The 19,323-nt window shown below is 40.4% G+C and overlaps 1 protein-coding gene across 2 annotated transcripts in view; it reads left to right on the top strand.

Moving 5' to 3' along the window:
* The first annotated feature begins 335 nt into the window (after window positions 1-335).
* The window catches only part of IQGAP2 (IQ motif containing GTPase activating protein 2), a 188,708-nt gene continuing 169,720 nt past the window's right edge, over window positions 336-19,323 (top strand). For both annotated transcript variants that reach the window (XM_070743205.1, XM_070743206.1), the window contains exon 1: window positions 336-958. In XM_070743205.1, the coding sequence (XP_070599306.1) occupies window positions 907-958 (52 nt within the window). In that variant the 5' untranslated portion in view covers window positions 336-906. The remainder of the gene's footprint in view (window positions 959-19,323) is intronic.

Raw genomic sequence — 19,323 nt, forward strand, 5'->3', positions numbered from 1 at the left:
GAGCTCCCCCTGACCCCCAGCAAAATCACCTATATCAGGGGTAGGCAAAGTTGGCTCTTCTGACATGTGGACTTCAACTCCCAGAATTCCTGAGCTAGCACGATTGGCTCAGGAATTCTGGGAGTTGAAGTCCACAAGTCATAGAAGAGCCAACTTTGCCTACTCCTGGCCTATATGCCTTTTAAGAAGCCGAGGAGAGAGGAAGGGGCTCGAGCCCACCCTTTCTCCTCGCCTGTTGCGGGCAGCAGGGGTCGCTGTGGAACGGCCTCAGCCGCTGCTCCCCCCCCCCTTTTTCCCCGGCGATGAAATAACGGGGCTGGGGGAGTGAAGGCGCCGAGCTGGGGGTGGAGGAAGAGTTCACTTTGTTGTGGGGGGGGGGAGAGACCTCAACAAAAGAGCTGAGCGCACGCGAGAGGCGGTTACACATACACACACAAACTCACACAAAGACACAAACGCACACCCCGGCGTTGCCTGGCCTGGGGAGGCGCAAGCTTGTAAGGAGGGACAGGTAAAAAAAAAAAAAAAAGCGGGCGGGAGCGAATCCAGAGGCCGCGGGGGAGGCTACCCTGAACTTCTTCGGCGAGAAGCTCGCGCGCCCGTGCGCGCGCGCCTCCCGTCGGCCGGGCTTGCGAGAGAGAGCGGGCTGAGGCGAAGCGAGACCGCCTCGGGGCTCGTTGCGGAAGACGCCTGGAACGGGCAACTCCCCCTCGCTGCGCCGTGTGTGTGTGTGTGTGTGGTGTGTGTGTGTGTGTTCCCGCATTTGGAAGAGCAGCGACGCGGCGACGGCTACGGGACGGTTGAAAAGATTTGCCCGGGGAAGGAGGATTTTTTACGGGGGCGGCGTTGGATTCCGCGAAGTTTGTTCCGGAGCTTCGGACAGAACTCCCAGCCGCGCCGGACAGAATGCATCATGAGCCGCCCGCTTCGCCGGCCTTGCAGAGACCCCGCTATGGCTGTGAGTAAGAACTCTGGGTTTGCGTTTGCCGCCAAAATGGAGCGCCCGACCTCGCCTCTGTTGTTTTTCTCCCTCCCTTCCTCCGGCGAGGCTTCCGAGGCGCCCAGGTGAAGGGTGCGCGCGGGCCCCTAAACCACACATACAAGGGGGACGAGGACATATATGCGCGAGGGACGGGTGGTATCCCGGCGGGGCGCTGTTCTCGGTTAGGAAGGACGGCGGAAACACCTGTCGCAGCTCCTGCTTGAGTTACCTGAGTGGGTTTGGAGGATGGGCTTTCTCCCTCAGCCCTTCCAGCTGGAAGCTGCCAGCAGCGGGCCGGCAAAGAACTTGTACAAAAGGGTCCCATTTAACTTGTTGCTTGTATAATTAAAGATTTTTATTAATAGTGATTGTTTCTTCATGGCTTATTTGACCCCCATGACAATCATTAAGTGTTGCATCTCGTGTTTCTTGACAAATGTATCTTTTTCTTTCATGAATGATTTTTAATGTTTCAAGGGTTTTTTAAAGAATTTATTTATTTATTTATTAGTTTTGTATGCCGCCTAGACTTGGGGCAGCTCACAACAATAACAAAAAACAATGTATCACAAATCTAATATTAAAAAGTCTCTAAAAACCCCTTATTTAAAAAACAAGACACACACACAAACATATCATTCAGAATGGTTTTTACATTAGTTATTTATATTCATTAGATTTCAGCTGTTTCATTGTATATTGGTTTTTGATATGTTGTGAGCCGCCCCAGTCCTCAGAGGGGAGGACAAACAAACAAACAAACAAACAAACAAACAAACAAACAAACAAACATACATACATACATGCATACTGCTCAAAAAAATAAAGGGAACACTTAAACAACAGAATATAACTCCCAAGTAAATCAAACTTCTGTGAAATCAAACTGTCCACTTAGGAGTCAACACTGATTGACAATAAATTTCACATTTTGTCAGCACATTCAACTTTGTAAAGAACAAAGTATTCAATGATAATATTTCATTCATTCAGATCTAGGATGTGTTCTTTGAGTGTTCCCTTTATTTTTGGAGCAGTGTATGTGTATACATACACCGAGAGCATATGCACCAAAGACAAATTCCTTGTGTGTCCAACCACACTTCACCAATTAAAGAATTGTATTCTATTCTATTCATTGTTACTTGGGATCCCTGCAAGAGAGACCCGGAAAGATTTTCTTCTACCTTGTTTATTTTGGAAGGAAGTTTATCCTTCGAAAGGGGATGTGAAAAAGTCACCCACAACCAGATGCCTCTAGTAGTATTGAGAAGGGGGGAGGGGGTGGCAGAGAGAGTAATAGTTCCTCTGTATGGTCTTGGGTTTCTTAGGTAGGGTTTCCCTTAGGTATTCATTCAGAGGTAAATGCCATCTACAATCAGGATCTCTGACGTAGCTTTTTGAACCTTGGAGAAGATTGACAGTTGATAGGAGGTACAACTCATTGAATTGAAGTTCAAGGACACTTGTGTCCAAGTATATTTATTTATTTAGTAAAGTTTATATGCCGCCCAATTCCAATGAACTCTGGGTGGCTCACAATAATAGGATTTTAGATCCAAGGTACTCAAGTTAGCATCCTTTAAACGGTGTTAAATAAAAAACATGTCACCAATTCAGTACAACATCCCAATTTGCGAATGCTTTGCAATAAGCATACATTTTTTTAAAAATGTAACAGTACAATATTTGAAACCATTATTCAAAAAGACACAGTCTGAGCTCAGCAATCCTTGTTCTTCCTCTCAGAATTTTGTGTCTCACTGTTTTTGAGGTGGAAACTTACAGGTTTTTTTTCTTAAAAGCTTTTATTGTCCCTTCTGACATTTTCGGCCTGAAACACCCCCATCCCCCTTTTTGGACTTGGGATAAATGAAAAATAGTTTTTTTTGAAGATTCCGAGGTTGTGTTTTAGCTGGTTTTCAGAGTAACTTAGCAGAAATGAGTCATAACTTGATTACTTTGAGGCTTTAAAGGCATGCCTATTGTTGTAGATATTTACCCAACTACACTTGTATGTGCTATTAAGTTTGTGATACAGATAAGCAAGTACTGTGTACTTTGACCACTCCCATTACTTGTACTGTACTGTTCCATATACCTCTCTGGGTAAGGTTTGAAAGGGCAGTTAAAATTCCAAGACGCCGACATTATTTTAATAGCTAGGCCTATGTAAATCCTGAGTATCCACATGAAATAGAAATTGGATGGTAGAGCCTACAAGAAGCTGGTTTGCCTTGTACACAAATTCTGAATGAACAGACCCTGTTGAAAGTGGGGTTCCTGAGTGGGAAAGAAACCTTTCTTTTGCTTCTTTGAAATGATAAGCTCTATCTCAGGGGTCCCCAAACTTTGCAACTTTAAGACTTGTGGACTTCAACTCCCAGAATTCTCCAGCCAGCCATGCTGGCTGGAGAATTCTGGGAGTTGAAGTCCACAAGTTTTAAAGTTGCCATGTTTGAAGACCTCTGCTCTATCTTGTGAACTCTGCTCTGGTGCTTTGAAGGCCTTCTGTGAACTTGCTCCTTGTTGTAAACTGGTGGAGTGTTGTTTGAGTTACTATAGAAAAATGATACATTGGTTTTGTGGCCCTTCTTCCTCCTGCAGTATACCACCATTTTCCACTGCTCTCGTGTCCCCAAAAGGTCTAAAAATTCCAACTGAAAAATGTTCTGTTTTCCCTCTGACAATCATTGCTTACACAAAGGGCAACCATGTGATTATTTCTGTAGGAGAAGTTCAGAGTCCTTCAGACTGAGCAGGAAGTGGTTTGGAAAAAGATACACCTTTCCAAGAGTGACAGTAATGCAAGGCAGAGAAAACAGTTCTTGTTTGGCAAGGCACGGATTGGGAACAGTTTCAAGAGTAGAGTGTTGAATCCTATGTAAATAGTTGGTTCCATGAGAAACGCTGTCTGAGCTGGAAACAGGAAGTCGCGCCTGATTGGCTCAGACGCTGGCTGCTCTCTTTTGGCGGGAACCGCAAATGTATAAAAGAGCGGCTTCTCTCCAGGTTAAGCCAGACGTGTTCCCGCTGATTGTCACTTCCCTTTTAAGAGCTGAATAAAGGAACCATCTTTACTTAAGCCTGTCTCTGGACTTTTCACTGGCGACGACGGACGGAAGAACCACGCGTGCAAGATGAACAACCTTCAAATCGGCCGGGCTCCTGAGTTCTTCGATCCGGAGAAATCCTCCTGGGCATGGCCAAGTTCGAGATCTTCCTCAAAGCTGCCGGAATAAGGGATGCCGACACCGAACGAAAGCGGGCAATCTTCCTGAATTACTGCGGCCCAGAAATATTCGATCTCGCCCAGACTCTCACCGATCCGTTTCCAGCCAAATCCGTCGCTTGGGACGTCCTGCAAACCAAGCTCGCGAGCCATTTCAAGCCTACGAAACCAGCCGTCGTTTTCCGGCACCAGTTTTCAAGAATGGCCCAGCTCGAATCCGAATCCATTAATCAGTTCGCTACGCGTCTTCGAACGGTGCTTTCAAAATGTAAGTTTGATAGCCCGGAAGCTCGCCTCACTGACGCCCTAATCTTCGGCATGAGAAATGCCATGGTCCGAAACAAGCTCCTCACCGAAGACGAGCCGTCTCTCCAGGCAGTAATCAAGCTGGCACAAACCGCGGAGGTCGCCGACGCTGCTGCCAAGGAGCTGAAGGAGCACAACAAGCGGGAAGTCATCGCCAAAATCGACTCCACGTTTTCCCGCGCAGAGGCCCCAGACGACCTCAGCCCACCAGCCCTCAACGAGGACAGCTGTTTTCTGCTGCAACAGGACCAGCCGAGACAACCCAGATACCCTCGCCCCGTCGCCCCCTGCGCCGGCTGCCGAGGAAACCATCCGCGCCAACGCTGCCCTTTCCGGGACGCCATTTGTCGCCGCTGCAACCGACGCGGCCATATCGCCGAAGCCTGCAGAGCACCCTTGCCTGAGGAATCTTTCTCCACTCCTCGTCCTCCTCGTTTCCAGACCCAAACACCTCAACCGCGCGAAAACAGGTTTCCCCGGTTTTCCGGCCGCAAGAACTACTCAACCGCTAACCGCGACTACTCAAGAGGTAACAATCAATTTTCTGTAAATAGCACGGCAACAAAAAATGGGGGCAAGATTGTAATCTCACTGCTCCTAAACAACAAGCCATGCTCTATGGAACTTGATACGGGGTCTATACACCATTATGCCGTGGGAAAAGCTTATAATGTACATGCCTAGCCTCTCAAAGTCTGACCTTTTACAAACCTCATTGGTAATTAGAGATTTTCAAGGGGGAATAATACCTGTTCTAGGCCAAGTGAATGTACCTATTATTTTTAAGACTGTTAAATGTACCCTTCCTATGATTGTTGTTGCAGGGGCTAGACACTCTCTTCTGGGTTTGGCTTGGATGGAACCATTGGGAATTGAAATTTCTGGTATCTGTACTATTAACTCTGATAGCATGCCTAACTTCTTACAGGAATTCCCAGAAGTGTTTAGCCCCACCTTGGGATCGTATAAAGGGCCCCCTATCTCCTTTTCTATTGACCCCAAGGTCCCTCCTGTCCGGCTCAAACCACGCAGGGTACCCCTCCCGCTCCTTCCCAAGCTTGACCTACAGCTAGATAAGCTCATAAGCCAGGGCATTTTAGTTCCTGTAGAGCAGGGGCCATGGGAAACACCCATAGTCACGCCTCTTAAACCGGATGGCTCTTTGAGGGTTTGCGCTGACTATAAGTCAACGCTCAACAAAGCCCTCCAACATCACCCTTACCCCATTCCAGTGGTACAACAGCTCCTTCACTCCCTGGGGGAAGGGAAAGTGTTCGCAAAAATCGATTTAGCCCAAGCTTACCAGCAACTCCCTGTCGATGAACTGACAGCACTCGCACAGACAATTGTCACCCACAGGGGTGCGTTTAAATGTACCAGATTACAATTTGGAGTAAGCATAGCTCCCGGGATTTTTCAAAGCATAATGGAACGTTTGTTGTCAGGAATTAAAGGGACCATTCCCTATTTTGATGACATTTTAATTTCAGGAGAAAACCAAAATCAACTCAACAAAAGAATAAGAGAAGTATTACATAGACTACAAGATAAAGGGTTAAGGATCAAACCTGACAAATGTGTGTGGGGAACCAGCAGTGTAGAATTCTTAGGATATAGAATCGATGGGGAAGGCATCCACCCCATTACTGAAACATTAAAAGCCATCAGGGAAGCCCCAGAGCCACAGAATAAAACAGAATTGCAGGCATTCTTAGGCCTTCTAAACTTTTACTCTGTCTTTTTAAAACAGAAGGCAACAGCAGCAGAGCCTCTACTGACCAATACTGAGAGAAATTACAGCCAACTAGATAAGGAGGCTCTAGCGTTAGTGGCTGGGGTGAAGAAGTTTCATAATTATCTCTTTGGCAGGAGTTTTGAATTGGTTACCGACCACAAGCCTTTACTAGGCCTCTTAGCCCCCAACAAACCAACTCCCCCATTTATGTCTCCAAGATTAATTAGGTGGGCCTTGTTTCTCTCAGGATACCAGTACGAGCTCATTCACAAAGGGGGTAAAACCATCAACCACGCAGATGGTCTTAGTAGGTGCCCAATGGCAGAGTTAGTAGAGGACCCTGCCCCATCTGCTGATGTTTTAATGATGCACATGCTGCACACGCAGCAAGACCCAATTTTGAAAAAGGTGGTAAACTGTGTACTTAAGGGGTGGCAGAATGACTCTGTAGAAACTAACTTAAGTGATTTTAAAACCAAAAGATTGGAATTGTCATATGTTAAAGGTTGCCTGTTGTGGGGTGATAGAGTAATCATTCCTGAAAGTCTAAAGACCAAAGTACTCACAATGTTACATGTGGGCCACCCTGGTATTGTCAGGATGAAGGGTCTAGCTAGGGGGCACTTATGGTGGCCAGGTCTGGATACTGATATTGAAAAGTGGGTAGCCAAGTGTGATCCATGCCAAGAGTCTCGGCCAAACCCCCCCAAAACAACTCCAGCAGAGTGGGAACAACCTGCAGGGCCTTGGTCCAGGGTCCATATTGATTTTGCAGGGCCAGTGGGGTCACAATATTTCTTAATAGTGGTAGATGCATTTTCCAAGTGGGTGGAAATCATTGCAATGAATAATATAACCACTAGTGCCACAATTAAGGTTCTGCGCCATTTGTTTGCCACCCATGGCTGTCCTGACATCTTAGTGTCAGACAACGGACCCCAATTGACAGCCAGGCAATTTGAATTATTTTTAGATAACTTGGGGGTCAGACATGCTCTCATCTCGCCTTACTCGCCCTGGGCTAACGGGTTGGCAGAACGATACGTTCGGGTTGCAAAAGAAGCATTGCGCAGGTCAGGCCCTGGAGATGTACAACAGCATCTGGACCAATTTTTATTAACACAACATATTACACCAAATTCCCACACACACATAAGCCCTGCTGAAATACTAATGGGAAGGAAACTTAGATCCCCACTGGATAGATTACACCCAAGGTATTGTACTCCTAATCCTATGTATGTAAATCCTGAAAGACAATTGTATTTGGGTCAAAGTGTCTTTGCAAAGAATTTTGATGGGGGTTTGAATTGGATGAAGGGAACAATTGTACAACAAACTGCTCCTAAAACATATATTGTAAAATTGGAAGATGGTCGAATGTGGAAGCGGCACATTGACCATGTACGAAAGCGCATTGAAACCTCCCCTGAGCAAACCGCTAAAACAGCCTCTCCCACTCTAATAGACTGTAACGCGCAACCCGCCTTAATGGACATTCAAATGGACTTATCGAGCCAGGAAGGGTCCTCCAGCGACGCCGAGCCATCTTCGTCCTCAGAGGTCGGTGTTGTGCCTGCCCAATCGACTCAGCGGGCCGGAGCCGAAACTAGGCCTCAGCCGCACTGGGGAAGTACAGGCGAACCGACCTCCACCATTGGAAGCGAGGACTCAAATGAACTGCGCAGGTCGGAGCGAGCCCTGCGTAGACCGAGCAGATTGGAGGATTTCGTCACGTGGCTTACTTGATTGATGTATTCTGACTAAGGAGGGAGGGGTGTTGAATCCTATGTAAATAGTTGGTTCCATGAGAAACGCTGTCTGAGCTGGAAACAGGAAGTCGCGCCTGATTGGCTCAGACGCTGGCTGCTCTCTTTTGGCGGGAGCCGCAAATGTATAAAAGAGCGGCTTCTCTCCAGGTTAAGCCAGACGTGTTCCCGCTGATTATCACTTCCCTTTTAAGAGCTGAATAAAGGAACCGTCTTTACTTAAGCCTGTCTCTGGACTTTTCATAGAGTGTGGCAATATTTGGTTAAATTTAGATCTTTTAGATAGCGTTAAAATGATTTTCTCATGCAAATAAAAATCCTATACAGTATTCCAGATATTAAAAATGAAGGATTTTCTTTTTAATGTTACAGGCAGTCGTTATAACAAGATATGCTCAAATAATTTCCTGTTGGGTTTATACCTTTCTGTAATTTATTATCTTCCTCCTAATTGTTTGAGAAATATGTGCTGATGCAATCAGGTTACAGACACTCAGACTGGACTCTCACACTAAGTCAAACTGTAACAAATCACTTTTTAGTTTATCTTGTGATACTAATTTAGCTGTTGTGGTTTGTAATTCAAGTAGATTGGGCTTTATTCACTAGCCCAGCGGTCCCCAAACTACGGCCCGCGGGCCGGATGCGGCCCGCTGAGGTCTTTTAACCGGCCCGCGGCAGCACACGAGATTTTACTGATCGATATAATAAGAGAGAGGGAGAAATAGAGTGGGAGAGAGAAATGAAGAGGAGAAATAGAAAGGGAGAGAGAGAAAGGGAGAAATAGAGAGAGGGGGAGAGAGAAAGTGTGAGAGATACAAAGAGGGAGAGTTAGAAAGAGAGTGAATGAGAGAAAGAAAGAAGAGAGAGATAAAGAAAGAAAGAGAGATGGACAGAGAAAAAAAGAAAGATAAAGAGGTAGAGATAGAGATAGAGAGGGAGAGAGAAAGGAAGAGGGAGAGATGGAAAGAGAGAGAGAAAGAAAGAGAAAAATGAGAAAATGATGGAGGGAAAGAACGAGGGAGAGGAAAATGAAACAAATGAGAGAAAAGGAAGAGGGAAGAGAGAAGTGGAGAGGAAGGAGGGAAGGAAGGAAGGAGAAATGGAGGGAGTTTGTTGATTTAAGTTTAAATTTACTAGTTAATAAAGAAGTATAAATTACTTTATTACTTAATTATTAATTACTTATTACTTCTTTATTTTAAATATTGTATTTGTTCCCATTTTGTTTTTTACTTTAAATAAGGTATGTGCAGTGTGCATAGGGATTTGTTCATAAGGTTTTTTTATAGTCCGGCCCTCCAACAGTCCGAGTGAACTGGCCCCTGTGTAAAAAGTTTGGGGACTCCTGCACTAGCCCAAAGTTACTTATTTTTATCTTTTTTTGAAATAAGTCAAAAAATGAATGTTTCGTTTTAGCTACATTTGTTTGACTACATTTGGATGCTGTGACCAAATTTCCCCTTAGGCGCCTCCTATTCTGCCAAATAATGGACTGATCAATTGTATCTGAAGCTGTCTACATGATACAGTTAATTTTACATTGAATTTACTTTTATTGATTTTATTTCATATCATTATTATACCTTAATTTTGTAATGTCTATAGTCATTTCATTGCCTCAGTTGTGTCATTAATATGATGCAGTGGCATACTTTTGTATTTATTGGAGGTTAGGGAATAACGGGTAATCTCCACAAGTGTTTATTGAAATGATGTTTTACTGTGTTTTTTTTCTTATATTGCATGTTCATGTTATAATACTTAAGTATTAACCTCAGGTGCAAACTCACTTATCCAAAGACTTAATAGCTCAACAGAGATCAAACAGCTGTTTCCTTAAATCTGCATTCCCTCATTAGAACAATATCAATTGAATTTTTCACATTTACCTCTAATTTATATTTTCTAAACTCAGGTTTTGCTTTTCTGTGCTACATGGCTTGAGGCAATCTTATTAGCTACCTTTGTTAATTGAAATGGAGTTAATAAATGAAAGAAGGTTATAGGATTGTTAGACTTGTTCTGCTTAACCCCTATTTAGTTCAGAGAGTATTAAGTAACAATTCCACTTAATATAATTATTCTGACATGCACTTTATATTTGTACTGCATTTTAAAAATTCTTTGAAACATGAAGTCAGATGATAAGTCAAGTCTCCTTCCAGTTGAATTCTGTTCCTGGTGACTTTGTAGACATGCAGGTAGTCCTTGCTTAACAGCCTGGTGCTTAATAACTGGTCAAAGTTTTGAAAACCTTAGAAATGGTGCTTAACAGCCTGTAAAGCAGTGTTTTTCAAATAGTGGGGCATCCCCCCACGGGGGGGGGGGCACGGAGCAATGCCAGGGGAGGCGCAAGACCCCGGGGAAAATGCTTTTTTTGCCACAGCGGTTTTTTGCGCCAGACAGTAGCACACAGCACATAGCAAGAGATATGAAGTGTATATAACAGTAATGGCAAACCTTTTTTTCCTCAGGTGCCAAAAGAGCGTGGGTGCGTGCTATCACACACGTACAAGTGCCCATACCCATAATTCAATGCTTGGGGAGGGTGAAAACAGCTTCCCTCGCCTACCAGATGCCCTCCGGAGGCCAGAAATGGCCTCTTTCCCAACTTCTGGTGGGTCCAGTAGGTTCATGTTTCTCCCTCCCCAGACTCCAAAGTCTTCCCTAGAGCTGGGGGAGGGTAAAAATGCCCTCCCCATCCCCCAGAGGCTCCCGGAAAGCCAAAAACACCCTCCCAGAGAGCCTCCGTGTGAGCCAAAAATCAGCTCGCCGGCACATACATTCATGTTGGAGCTGAGCTAGGGCAAAGGCTCGCATTCCAGCAGATATGGCTCTGCGTGCCACCTGTGGCATCTGTGCCATAGTTTCGCCATCACTTAGAGACACCTTAAGAGACACCATGGAAAAATATTTAACAGGGATGAAAAGAAAGGAGGAGAGAGACGGAGATAATGAGACAAATGTAAGTCTCCCGAAAGCTAAGACAAGGAAATATGATGAGGTGTATGTAGCGCTTGGCTTCACTGTGACTAAAGTGGGAGATGAGGAAAGACCGCTATGTTTATTGTGTCTAAAAACATTGGCAGCGGACAGCATGAAGCCAAATAAATTAAGGCATCACTCAAACACATTACACCCCAGTCACACTGATAGGTCACTTGAGGTTTTTTTCAGCGAAAATGTGCTGAATGTGCTGAATATTGCAAACAATTGTCCCGACGGAGAGTTGTGGGGGGGATGAAATATTTACTTCTTTTTTTGGGGGGGGGGTGTAACAGAAAATAATTGAGAAACACTGCTGTAAAGTATGTTTAGTCATCAGAAAATATTGTGCATGCCCCAGTCATATTCTCATATTTTGGGCACTTGGTAACTGGCTTACATTTATAACTACATGCAACATCCTATGGTCAAATGATCATGATTTGCACCTTTTTTTGTTTTCCAGCAGAAAATGGCAAAGCCGCTTCTTGGATATGCTGCACTCACTTAACAATCATGACCATGGTGACTCATAATTGTAAAATCAGATCATGGGGTGACTCACTTAATGATCATACTTACTTATAGCCATTGTCATAAATAGAGGACTATGCCTGTCTAATTTTTTTAGTAACAGTATGGAAATAGTTTGCTATTGACTTCTTCTGGAATTCTGGTCTACAGCTGTGATGAATGATCCAGGCCTGATTCTATTTGCCTCTAAGCTCAGACAATGTTGGGTAAGGGTTGCCACTTCCTGAGACTTGAAATTAAATTTATGAGAGTTAAAAAACCACTTGGGTGACTGGTCTATTTTATGAACTTTCATAAGAGCTTACTTCATCATACTGAGTTACTGCTGAAGTGTCATCTTTTCTTAGACTGCATTTTAAACGGGCATTTCAGTACACTTGGCTGTTCATAACTGGTTGCATGCATGAAGTTTTGAATCTAAAAGTTTAACATGAATTATATGTCACATGATTGAATTTCTTCTTGTAGAATGTACACACCCTTCCTGTGTAGAGCAATTGCAGAGATTATAAGTAAAATGGTTATGACTTTCCATAATGAGTAAGTTAATGTTTGTATAATTGTAATGGTCTTAACAAGGAACTGCAGTTAAATTGAAATGCCTCTTTAAAAACAAACCATGTTTGCTAGTTATGTACATTTTAGGTATATCTATAACATTATTGTGTAGTTTTAGCTACATATAAATAGTGATTGCAGTAATTTTGGTAGCTAGATTTAATACTAATATTCATCATTTTTATACATAATATATTTGCTTGATATAAAGTTCATCATCAGGATGGCCTGATTTTGTGGAGAGAAAACCACTTGGGTGTCACAGTTAACTGTAAACTTACATCAAGCAAATAAATCATATTTATTTATTTATTACATTTACAGTATATCCAGCTTTTCTCTCTGGAGCTTAGGGTGGCCATATTGATGCAAACTTTAGAAGGACCAAAGTCAGACCACCTTTTTACAGCCAAAACTTGAAAAAAATGGTGAAGGTAACAATGACACAGGACTTAATTTTCCATTTTTTCATAGTTCCTCCTTTTTTTTTTTTTCCATAGTTCCTCCTTTTTTTTAAAAAAAAAGCAAAATAAATATACTAAACCCATGGCCAGCATAATACATCTTGATTTATATTATTGTTAAAAAAACCTTTAAAAAGGCATGCTGCAGAATTTTTATGTCTAGTTGTAGAATTTTTACTGATACATTTTTACTGTTTTGTGATTGTAAAGAAAGAAAAAGAATGGGGGGATGGGAGACTATATGCAAATTTTCCCTTGCTTGAAACCAACTAGATGTTTCAGATTGGGATCAAACTCTTAATATTTTTATCTCATTGGCTTGATGAAGAACTTAACATTGCTCATTGTTTTTTTTCTTCTTTTGGTCAAATAATCACTGGAATTTCTTTTTGAGATTACATTTGTCTTTTTAGATTTAGTTACATGGAGATTAAAATTGATGAATGGTTTTTTTGATTCTAAAGTCAATATTTTTTTAATATACAGGGTGCGTTCCAAAAGTAATGCAATTATTTTTTTAAAAATAATTCATTGAGCAGATTTGCACAAACACTTAAAATTCTTCAAAGTACTGTCCTTGGGCCTCTACACTTTTTTCCAGTGACTCTGCCATGACCGGTATGCAACCTGGAAGGGGTCTTTAGGGACCTCTCACAAGGTCTTTGTCACGGCTGATTGGATCTCTTCTATGGATGAAAAATGTACCTTGCTACAATGCGCTACGAGTCCGCAAGTTCCTGGCCAAACACCAAGTGCCAACGCTGTCTCACCCCCCCCTATAGTCCTGACGTTGCTCCAGCAGACTTCTTTTTGTTCCCAGCCCTGAAAGGAGCCCGGTTTTTGTCCATAGAAGAGATCCAATCAGCTGTGACAAAGACCTTGCAAGAGGTCCCCGAAGATGTCTTCCAGGGCACATACCGGTCATGGCAGAGTCGCTGGAAAAAATGTGTAGAGGCCCAAGGACAGTACTTTGAAGAATTTTAAGTGTTTGTGCAAATCTGTTCAATAAATTTTTAAAAAATGCATTACATTTGGAACGAACCTATTCTTTAGCAAGGTAATCTACACCTTTTGGCTTTTAACACTCTTTTTATTTGGTACTCCATTTCACAGGTACAGTACTAAACTTTTGTTTACTTATGCATTTTCAATCCTGGGCCTAGAAAGTTTAGAACTAAGACGCCTTAAACAAGATCTAAGTATTGCCCACAAGATCATATGCTGCAATGTCCTGCCTGTCGGCGACTACTTCAGCTTCAACCACAACAACACAAGAGCACACAACAGATTTAAACTTAATATTAACCGCTCCAAACTTGACAGTAAAAAATATGACTTCAGTAACCGAGTTGTCGAAGCGTGGAACTCATTACCGGACTCCATAGTGTCATCCCCAAACCCCCAACACTTTACTCTTAGATTATCTACGGTTGACCTATCCAGATTCCTAAGAGGTCAGTAAGGGGCGAGTACAAGTGCACTAGAGTGCCTTCCGTCCCCTGTCCTATTGCTCTCCTATATCTCCTATATACCTTTCCTCTATTCCTATATCTCTTCTTCTATTCTTTCATTGATATATTCTATTCCTATATCTTCTTTTCTATTATTTCATAGATATATTTTACTATGAGTATCTCCTCTATTACCTTCATCATGTATTTTACTATGTGTATATTGATATACAGTATACCCACTAAAACCCTCATTGTGTATTGGACTTTTATATCCTTTCTTTATATATAATAACTCATGTCTATCCTCTTCAATATGTATTGTGCATTGGACAAAATAAATAAATAAATAAAAATAAATAAATAAATTTTACTTAGTGAAGATACTTTTTTTTAACTAGGTCTGGAGACAAATGTGAATAAATGCTGTTTTGAAATTTTCAGGATGCATAAAGCAGCATCTCTCCTTCTCTAGCAATCCTGGGTATAGGTTGAAGTCAGCATAAAATCTATGCAACCCATTCAATTAAAATTGGGCTCATTGAAATCAGTGTCTGTATTTACATTTCGTGTTGAACAAGTTTCGATGTGTGTTGTAGGAAGTTCTAGTAAGGCTGTTGTTGTCTCTGAACTGCAGATACCATGACAACCACTAAATATGTTCTACTTTTACTTCTTGTACCATATATTAGACCTGAACTGAAATCAGTGAAATGTATAGTACATATTTTATTTTCAGTTTAGAGTTACTATAGCATGGTCTAATATAGTTAATAACTATTAATTTACATCAGGCAACAAAGAGTAACAGAATATCAGTGGGTGATATCAATATAGGTAGACCACAGTTAATGTCCATCCTATTTTATCAACCATTCAAATTACAAAGACAGTGAAAAAGTAGTTTTACAACTGGTGCTCAAATTTACAAACTGTCCATGTGTTCACATGATTGCAACTTGTGACTTTTGCATCCAAATTTGATGAGTAAAGTCAATGGAGAAGCTGGGAGTAAGTTGCAAATCACAGCCACTCTTAACCATGGGCAATTCATTTAATAACCTCCAGCAGAACTGATACAGGTTTGGCATGGTCATGTGATGTTTCTGTTGGAGTTCCATCATTTAGCAAGGGAGTCACTGGGCCCAATTGTGATCAGTAAATGAGCACTACAGCAATGTAGAACTACAGTTTCTAATAACAATCTGAAGTCTGTCTTCTAGATATAAACAGCTTTATATCAGCATTTAAAATGTGTGTTGAGTGAACATGGAAAAGTAGGAATAATTGCAATGCGTAAAAACCTGCGTGGGTTTAATAGCAGATAGATAGCCTTTGAAAGTTAAAGAATTCTGAAAGCTTGATTTATCTTTTTTTAATTTCAGCAATAGACCAGCATGCCCAATATTTCTCAGTGGAATTATATAATAGAACTTGTTTCTGTAGAACATAATTCTAATTTAAACAGACATTAGTACTTCTGTAATGAATATGCTAGATGACTCTTGTATCTTTTCTGCTTAGCCAATCCAATTGTTCTCAGACATAAGGCAAAGTTGATGAATGGTAAGTTTTTACTTAACCTTAATCCTTAGAATCTAAATTAGCAATTAATTCTGATGACTGTCATTAGAAACTGTTGCAATATTGGGAGTACAGTACTCCAAAGTGGACCCAGGGCAAGTCCATTGTTGAGCTGCAGCTTTTTTTATGTGCCTCTGAGTTGATAACTGAAGAGACAAGATTACATTGTCAGAAAATCCAGATTTAACCTTAATTTTGTATTATACATTTGTGTACATAAAGTGCTGAAAAGAATTCTAAATTAAGGAAAGCCAATCAGAAATTAATTTTAAAATATGCTCTGTGCCTTGCAATAGTTTCCTCTATGTTCATAATCTCTGTGTTTCTTTGAATATAAAAGTTTTCACCATTGCTTTCTGATACAAGCTTTGATAATTTCAGGGATTTTTCACACACAGGATCAAAATAAAATGATACATTACAAAATTCTAGAAAAAATAGAACACATTAAAGTTCTGTGATAGATTAATTATCACATTTTTATGCCATAAACCTTTACAAAAAGCCTTATTATGAAAACAATATCTAGTGAAGTGGTCTCTAGCCATGAAAAAAAGTCTTGAGCAAGCCTGTACAAAGGAAAGGACCATGTTGAATTTAAATTTTTTAAAAAAAAATTAATGAAATGAAGCCCAAGGTTTCTATTTCCTCTTATCACTCCAAATGGAAAGTTGATTTTGGGCCAGTTTTTCTTTTTTCTTTTGCTGTCATCATAGGAGAGTGGACTCGGAGTAGTGATTTTGCTGTGTTTGCAAAATGCAATTGAGAAATAATGCATACTTATGAACTGAGCAAAGATCTGTTTAAGTTCTTGATTAGGTAAGTAATTTTTAGGATGTGCTAATCTTAGGATGTGCTTATTCTAGCAGCACAGTCAAGAATAGGTTGGTAAAAGGTATGCTTGTTTGTTAGGCCTTTGTTAGACCAGGAAGCTAAAATTATCAGCAAATTAAAGATCTCTGGCACATATTCTGTTAAAGGTTTCTAGTGTTTTCTGAGAACTATTTTAAATTACTTTAATGACAAGTACTGTGAATCTGATGTCATTGTAGCTTAATATAGCTTAATATAGTGTGCAATGCATAGTTTGACTGGTATTGCCTTTTTTTCTTTCTCCCGGTAGTTGAAAAAATTATAGAAATACAGAATGATATTTTAGCAGTTCCCTCCTCTGTTTTAAACACATATCACTGTTCTAAAGATGGTTTTTGATAGGATGGCCAAATTTATAGCAGTAAAAGCTAAGCACCATTAATCTGTATGCATTTACAGGTTATTGTTACTCCAAAACTTCAAGAATGCTTGCAGGCTTAGTTTACTACTATATCTAAATTCCAAAATCTGGTTGGCCATAAAATGGCAGCAAAGATCTAGGAAACTCTAATTCCCTGCTGTGGTGTAGTGGTCCTCTGGATTTTTCCAATACTAGGCTGAGTAAGCAGCAAGTGCCGATATTTATTCTGACACTGATATGCCCTTCCCTCTGCTGTCTTTTTTGCCACTGACCAGAGGGAAAGCTTCTAATTTCCCCCCAGTTTGAAGTGTACATCAAGTCTCCAAAACATCTTCCTTTAAAAAAAAATTAAATTATTATTATTATTATTCTAGGTCTTCCAAAACCTAGAACTCACCTGGTAAAATTGGAAAGTATGGCCAGTTTGTATTTGACTTGAAAAATATCCTCCACTGATACTAATAAATAATAGATTGCTTATTTTTAAGTGGTAATCTGCCTCCTATAGATCTTTTTTCAAATGAATATAATACTAACTTGGGAAGTGCTGGTGCAGACCAACTTTGAGATGGCTGTAAGAGGCAATGGTTTAATTTTGTATCTCGTTCTGCTAAGCACATCTAGTTGTTCTCAAACATAAAGCAAAGTTGAATGAATAGTAATATATTCATTGTCCTGTCACATACCTCCCGGAGACCCATTAGAACGCACAGAATCGACCTTCTCCGAGTCCCGTCGATTAAACAATGTAGGTTGGCGGGACCCTGGGGAAGGATCTTTTCTATTGCTGCCCCGGCTCTATGGAACCAACTCTCCCCCCACCCCCAATGTTCGCACTTCTCCCACTCTACTGACCTTCCAAAAAGACCTGGCTATGCCAACAGGCCTGGGGCTCATAAACCTTAACATCTGACATGCCCCAATTATGCTTGACTGGTATATATGTTGTTGTTTGATTGGATTTAGGGTTTTTTATATGGGGTTATTTTAATTGGGTTTATTATTGGGGTCTCATAAGTATTGTTATATTTGACTTCTTTTTATTATTGTACTACTGTATTGTTTCATATTGTTGTAAACCGCCCTGAGTCCTACGGGATTGGGCGGCATAGAAGTCTAATAAATTAAATTAAATTAAATTAAATTAAATTAAATTAAATTAAATTAAATTAAATTAAATTAAATTAAATTAAATTAAATTAAATTAAATTAAATTAAATTAAATTAAATTAAATTATGGTAGTGACATTGTACCTCAGGGTTATGAAAAAAATAACTGCCCTAATCCATATTGCCTATTTTTTTCCAATTCCTTAACCAAGCCTTTATTTTAAGAACTGTCTTTAACATGAAAAGCTTTTATTACTTGAGACCACCTAAACTGAACATTTTCTGAAAGCTAGCATCAGTGGGGGATGAACTTGTCCATACAGTTTTCTTTAAAGCAATATTAGAAGTGGTTGCTGATTTTTCTCAGAATATTTGTTTTACTTCCTAATCTGTTTTATCCAAGTGCTAAAAAGATTACACGCATATTTGAATCTTAAGATCCTTTTTTGTATTCTTTTGTCAAGTGTGATTACATTTGACATCTTATTGATGATTTTTTGCCATCATTTTAGGCCTTAGGCAGAAAAATCTTATGGAGTTTTCCAAGCTATTGGTAAGAGGCAGCCTGATGGATACGGAAAGACTTTTGCATTCCTCTTTTTCTGTTTTTTACTTTTAAATTTTTTATTCATTTACGACATTGTAATTATTTTCGTTGGAGGCATGGAATAGGTTTTCCAATTATAAGCCTATTTTTACTTTTGAAAGTCAAGGCATCTCAACTTGAGTTCATGTAAAAATTTTGGGAAAGCAACTGGTGGATTGATTTCTTTTTTCAAGATAAATGGGAAAACCAAAAAAGTACATAGCCTATAAAACACTGTTGGAATCATCAGAGTTCATGACTTTCTACTAAATCTGCACTTCTATTCTACTAGTTTTTCTCATCATTCCTATCACCCATTTCCTCCCATGTTGACTGTATGACTGTAACTTGTTGCGTATATCCTAAGATTTTTATTAATATTGCTTCTTCATTGCTTATTTGACCCCTATGACAATCATTAAGTGTTGTATCACATGATTCTTGACAAATGTATATTTTATTTTATGTACGTTGAGAGCATATGCACCAAGACAAATTCCTTGTGTGTCCAATCACACTTGGCCAATAAAAATTCTATTCTATTCTATTATTATTATTATTATTATTATTATTATTATTATTTATTAGACTTTTTTGCTGCCCCTCTCCGAGGACCTGGAGTGGCTCACAACATGAATTCAAACAATATGTATACAAATCTAATAGTTAAAAACAGTAAATTAAAATCTCATTACTGTATATAAAAAACAGTCAGTCTACTTAATCACATCCACACATAACATTTAACGGTCAGATAAGTAGGGGGCATAATCCAGCTGCCCCAAGTCTG

The sequence above is a fragment of the Erythrolamprus reginae genome, chromosome 2 (assembly GCF_031021105.1).
Source record: "Erythrolamprus reginae isolate rEryReg1 chromosome 2, rEryReg1.hap1, whole genome shotgun sequence".
In the NCBI taxonomy this organism is placed as follows: Eukaryota; Metazoa; Chordata; class Lepidosauria; order Squamata; family Dipsadidae; genus Erythrolamprus; species Erythrolamprus reginae.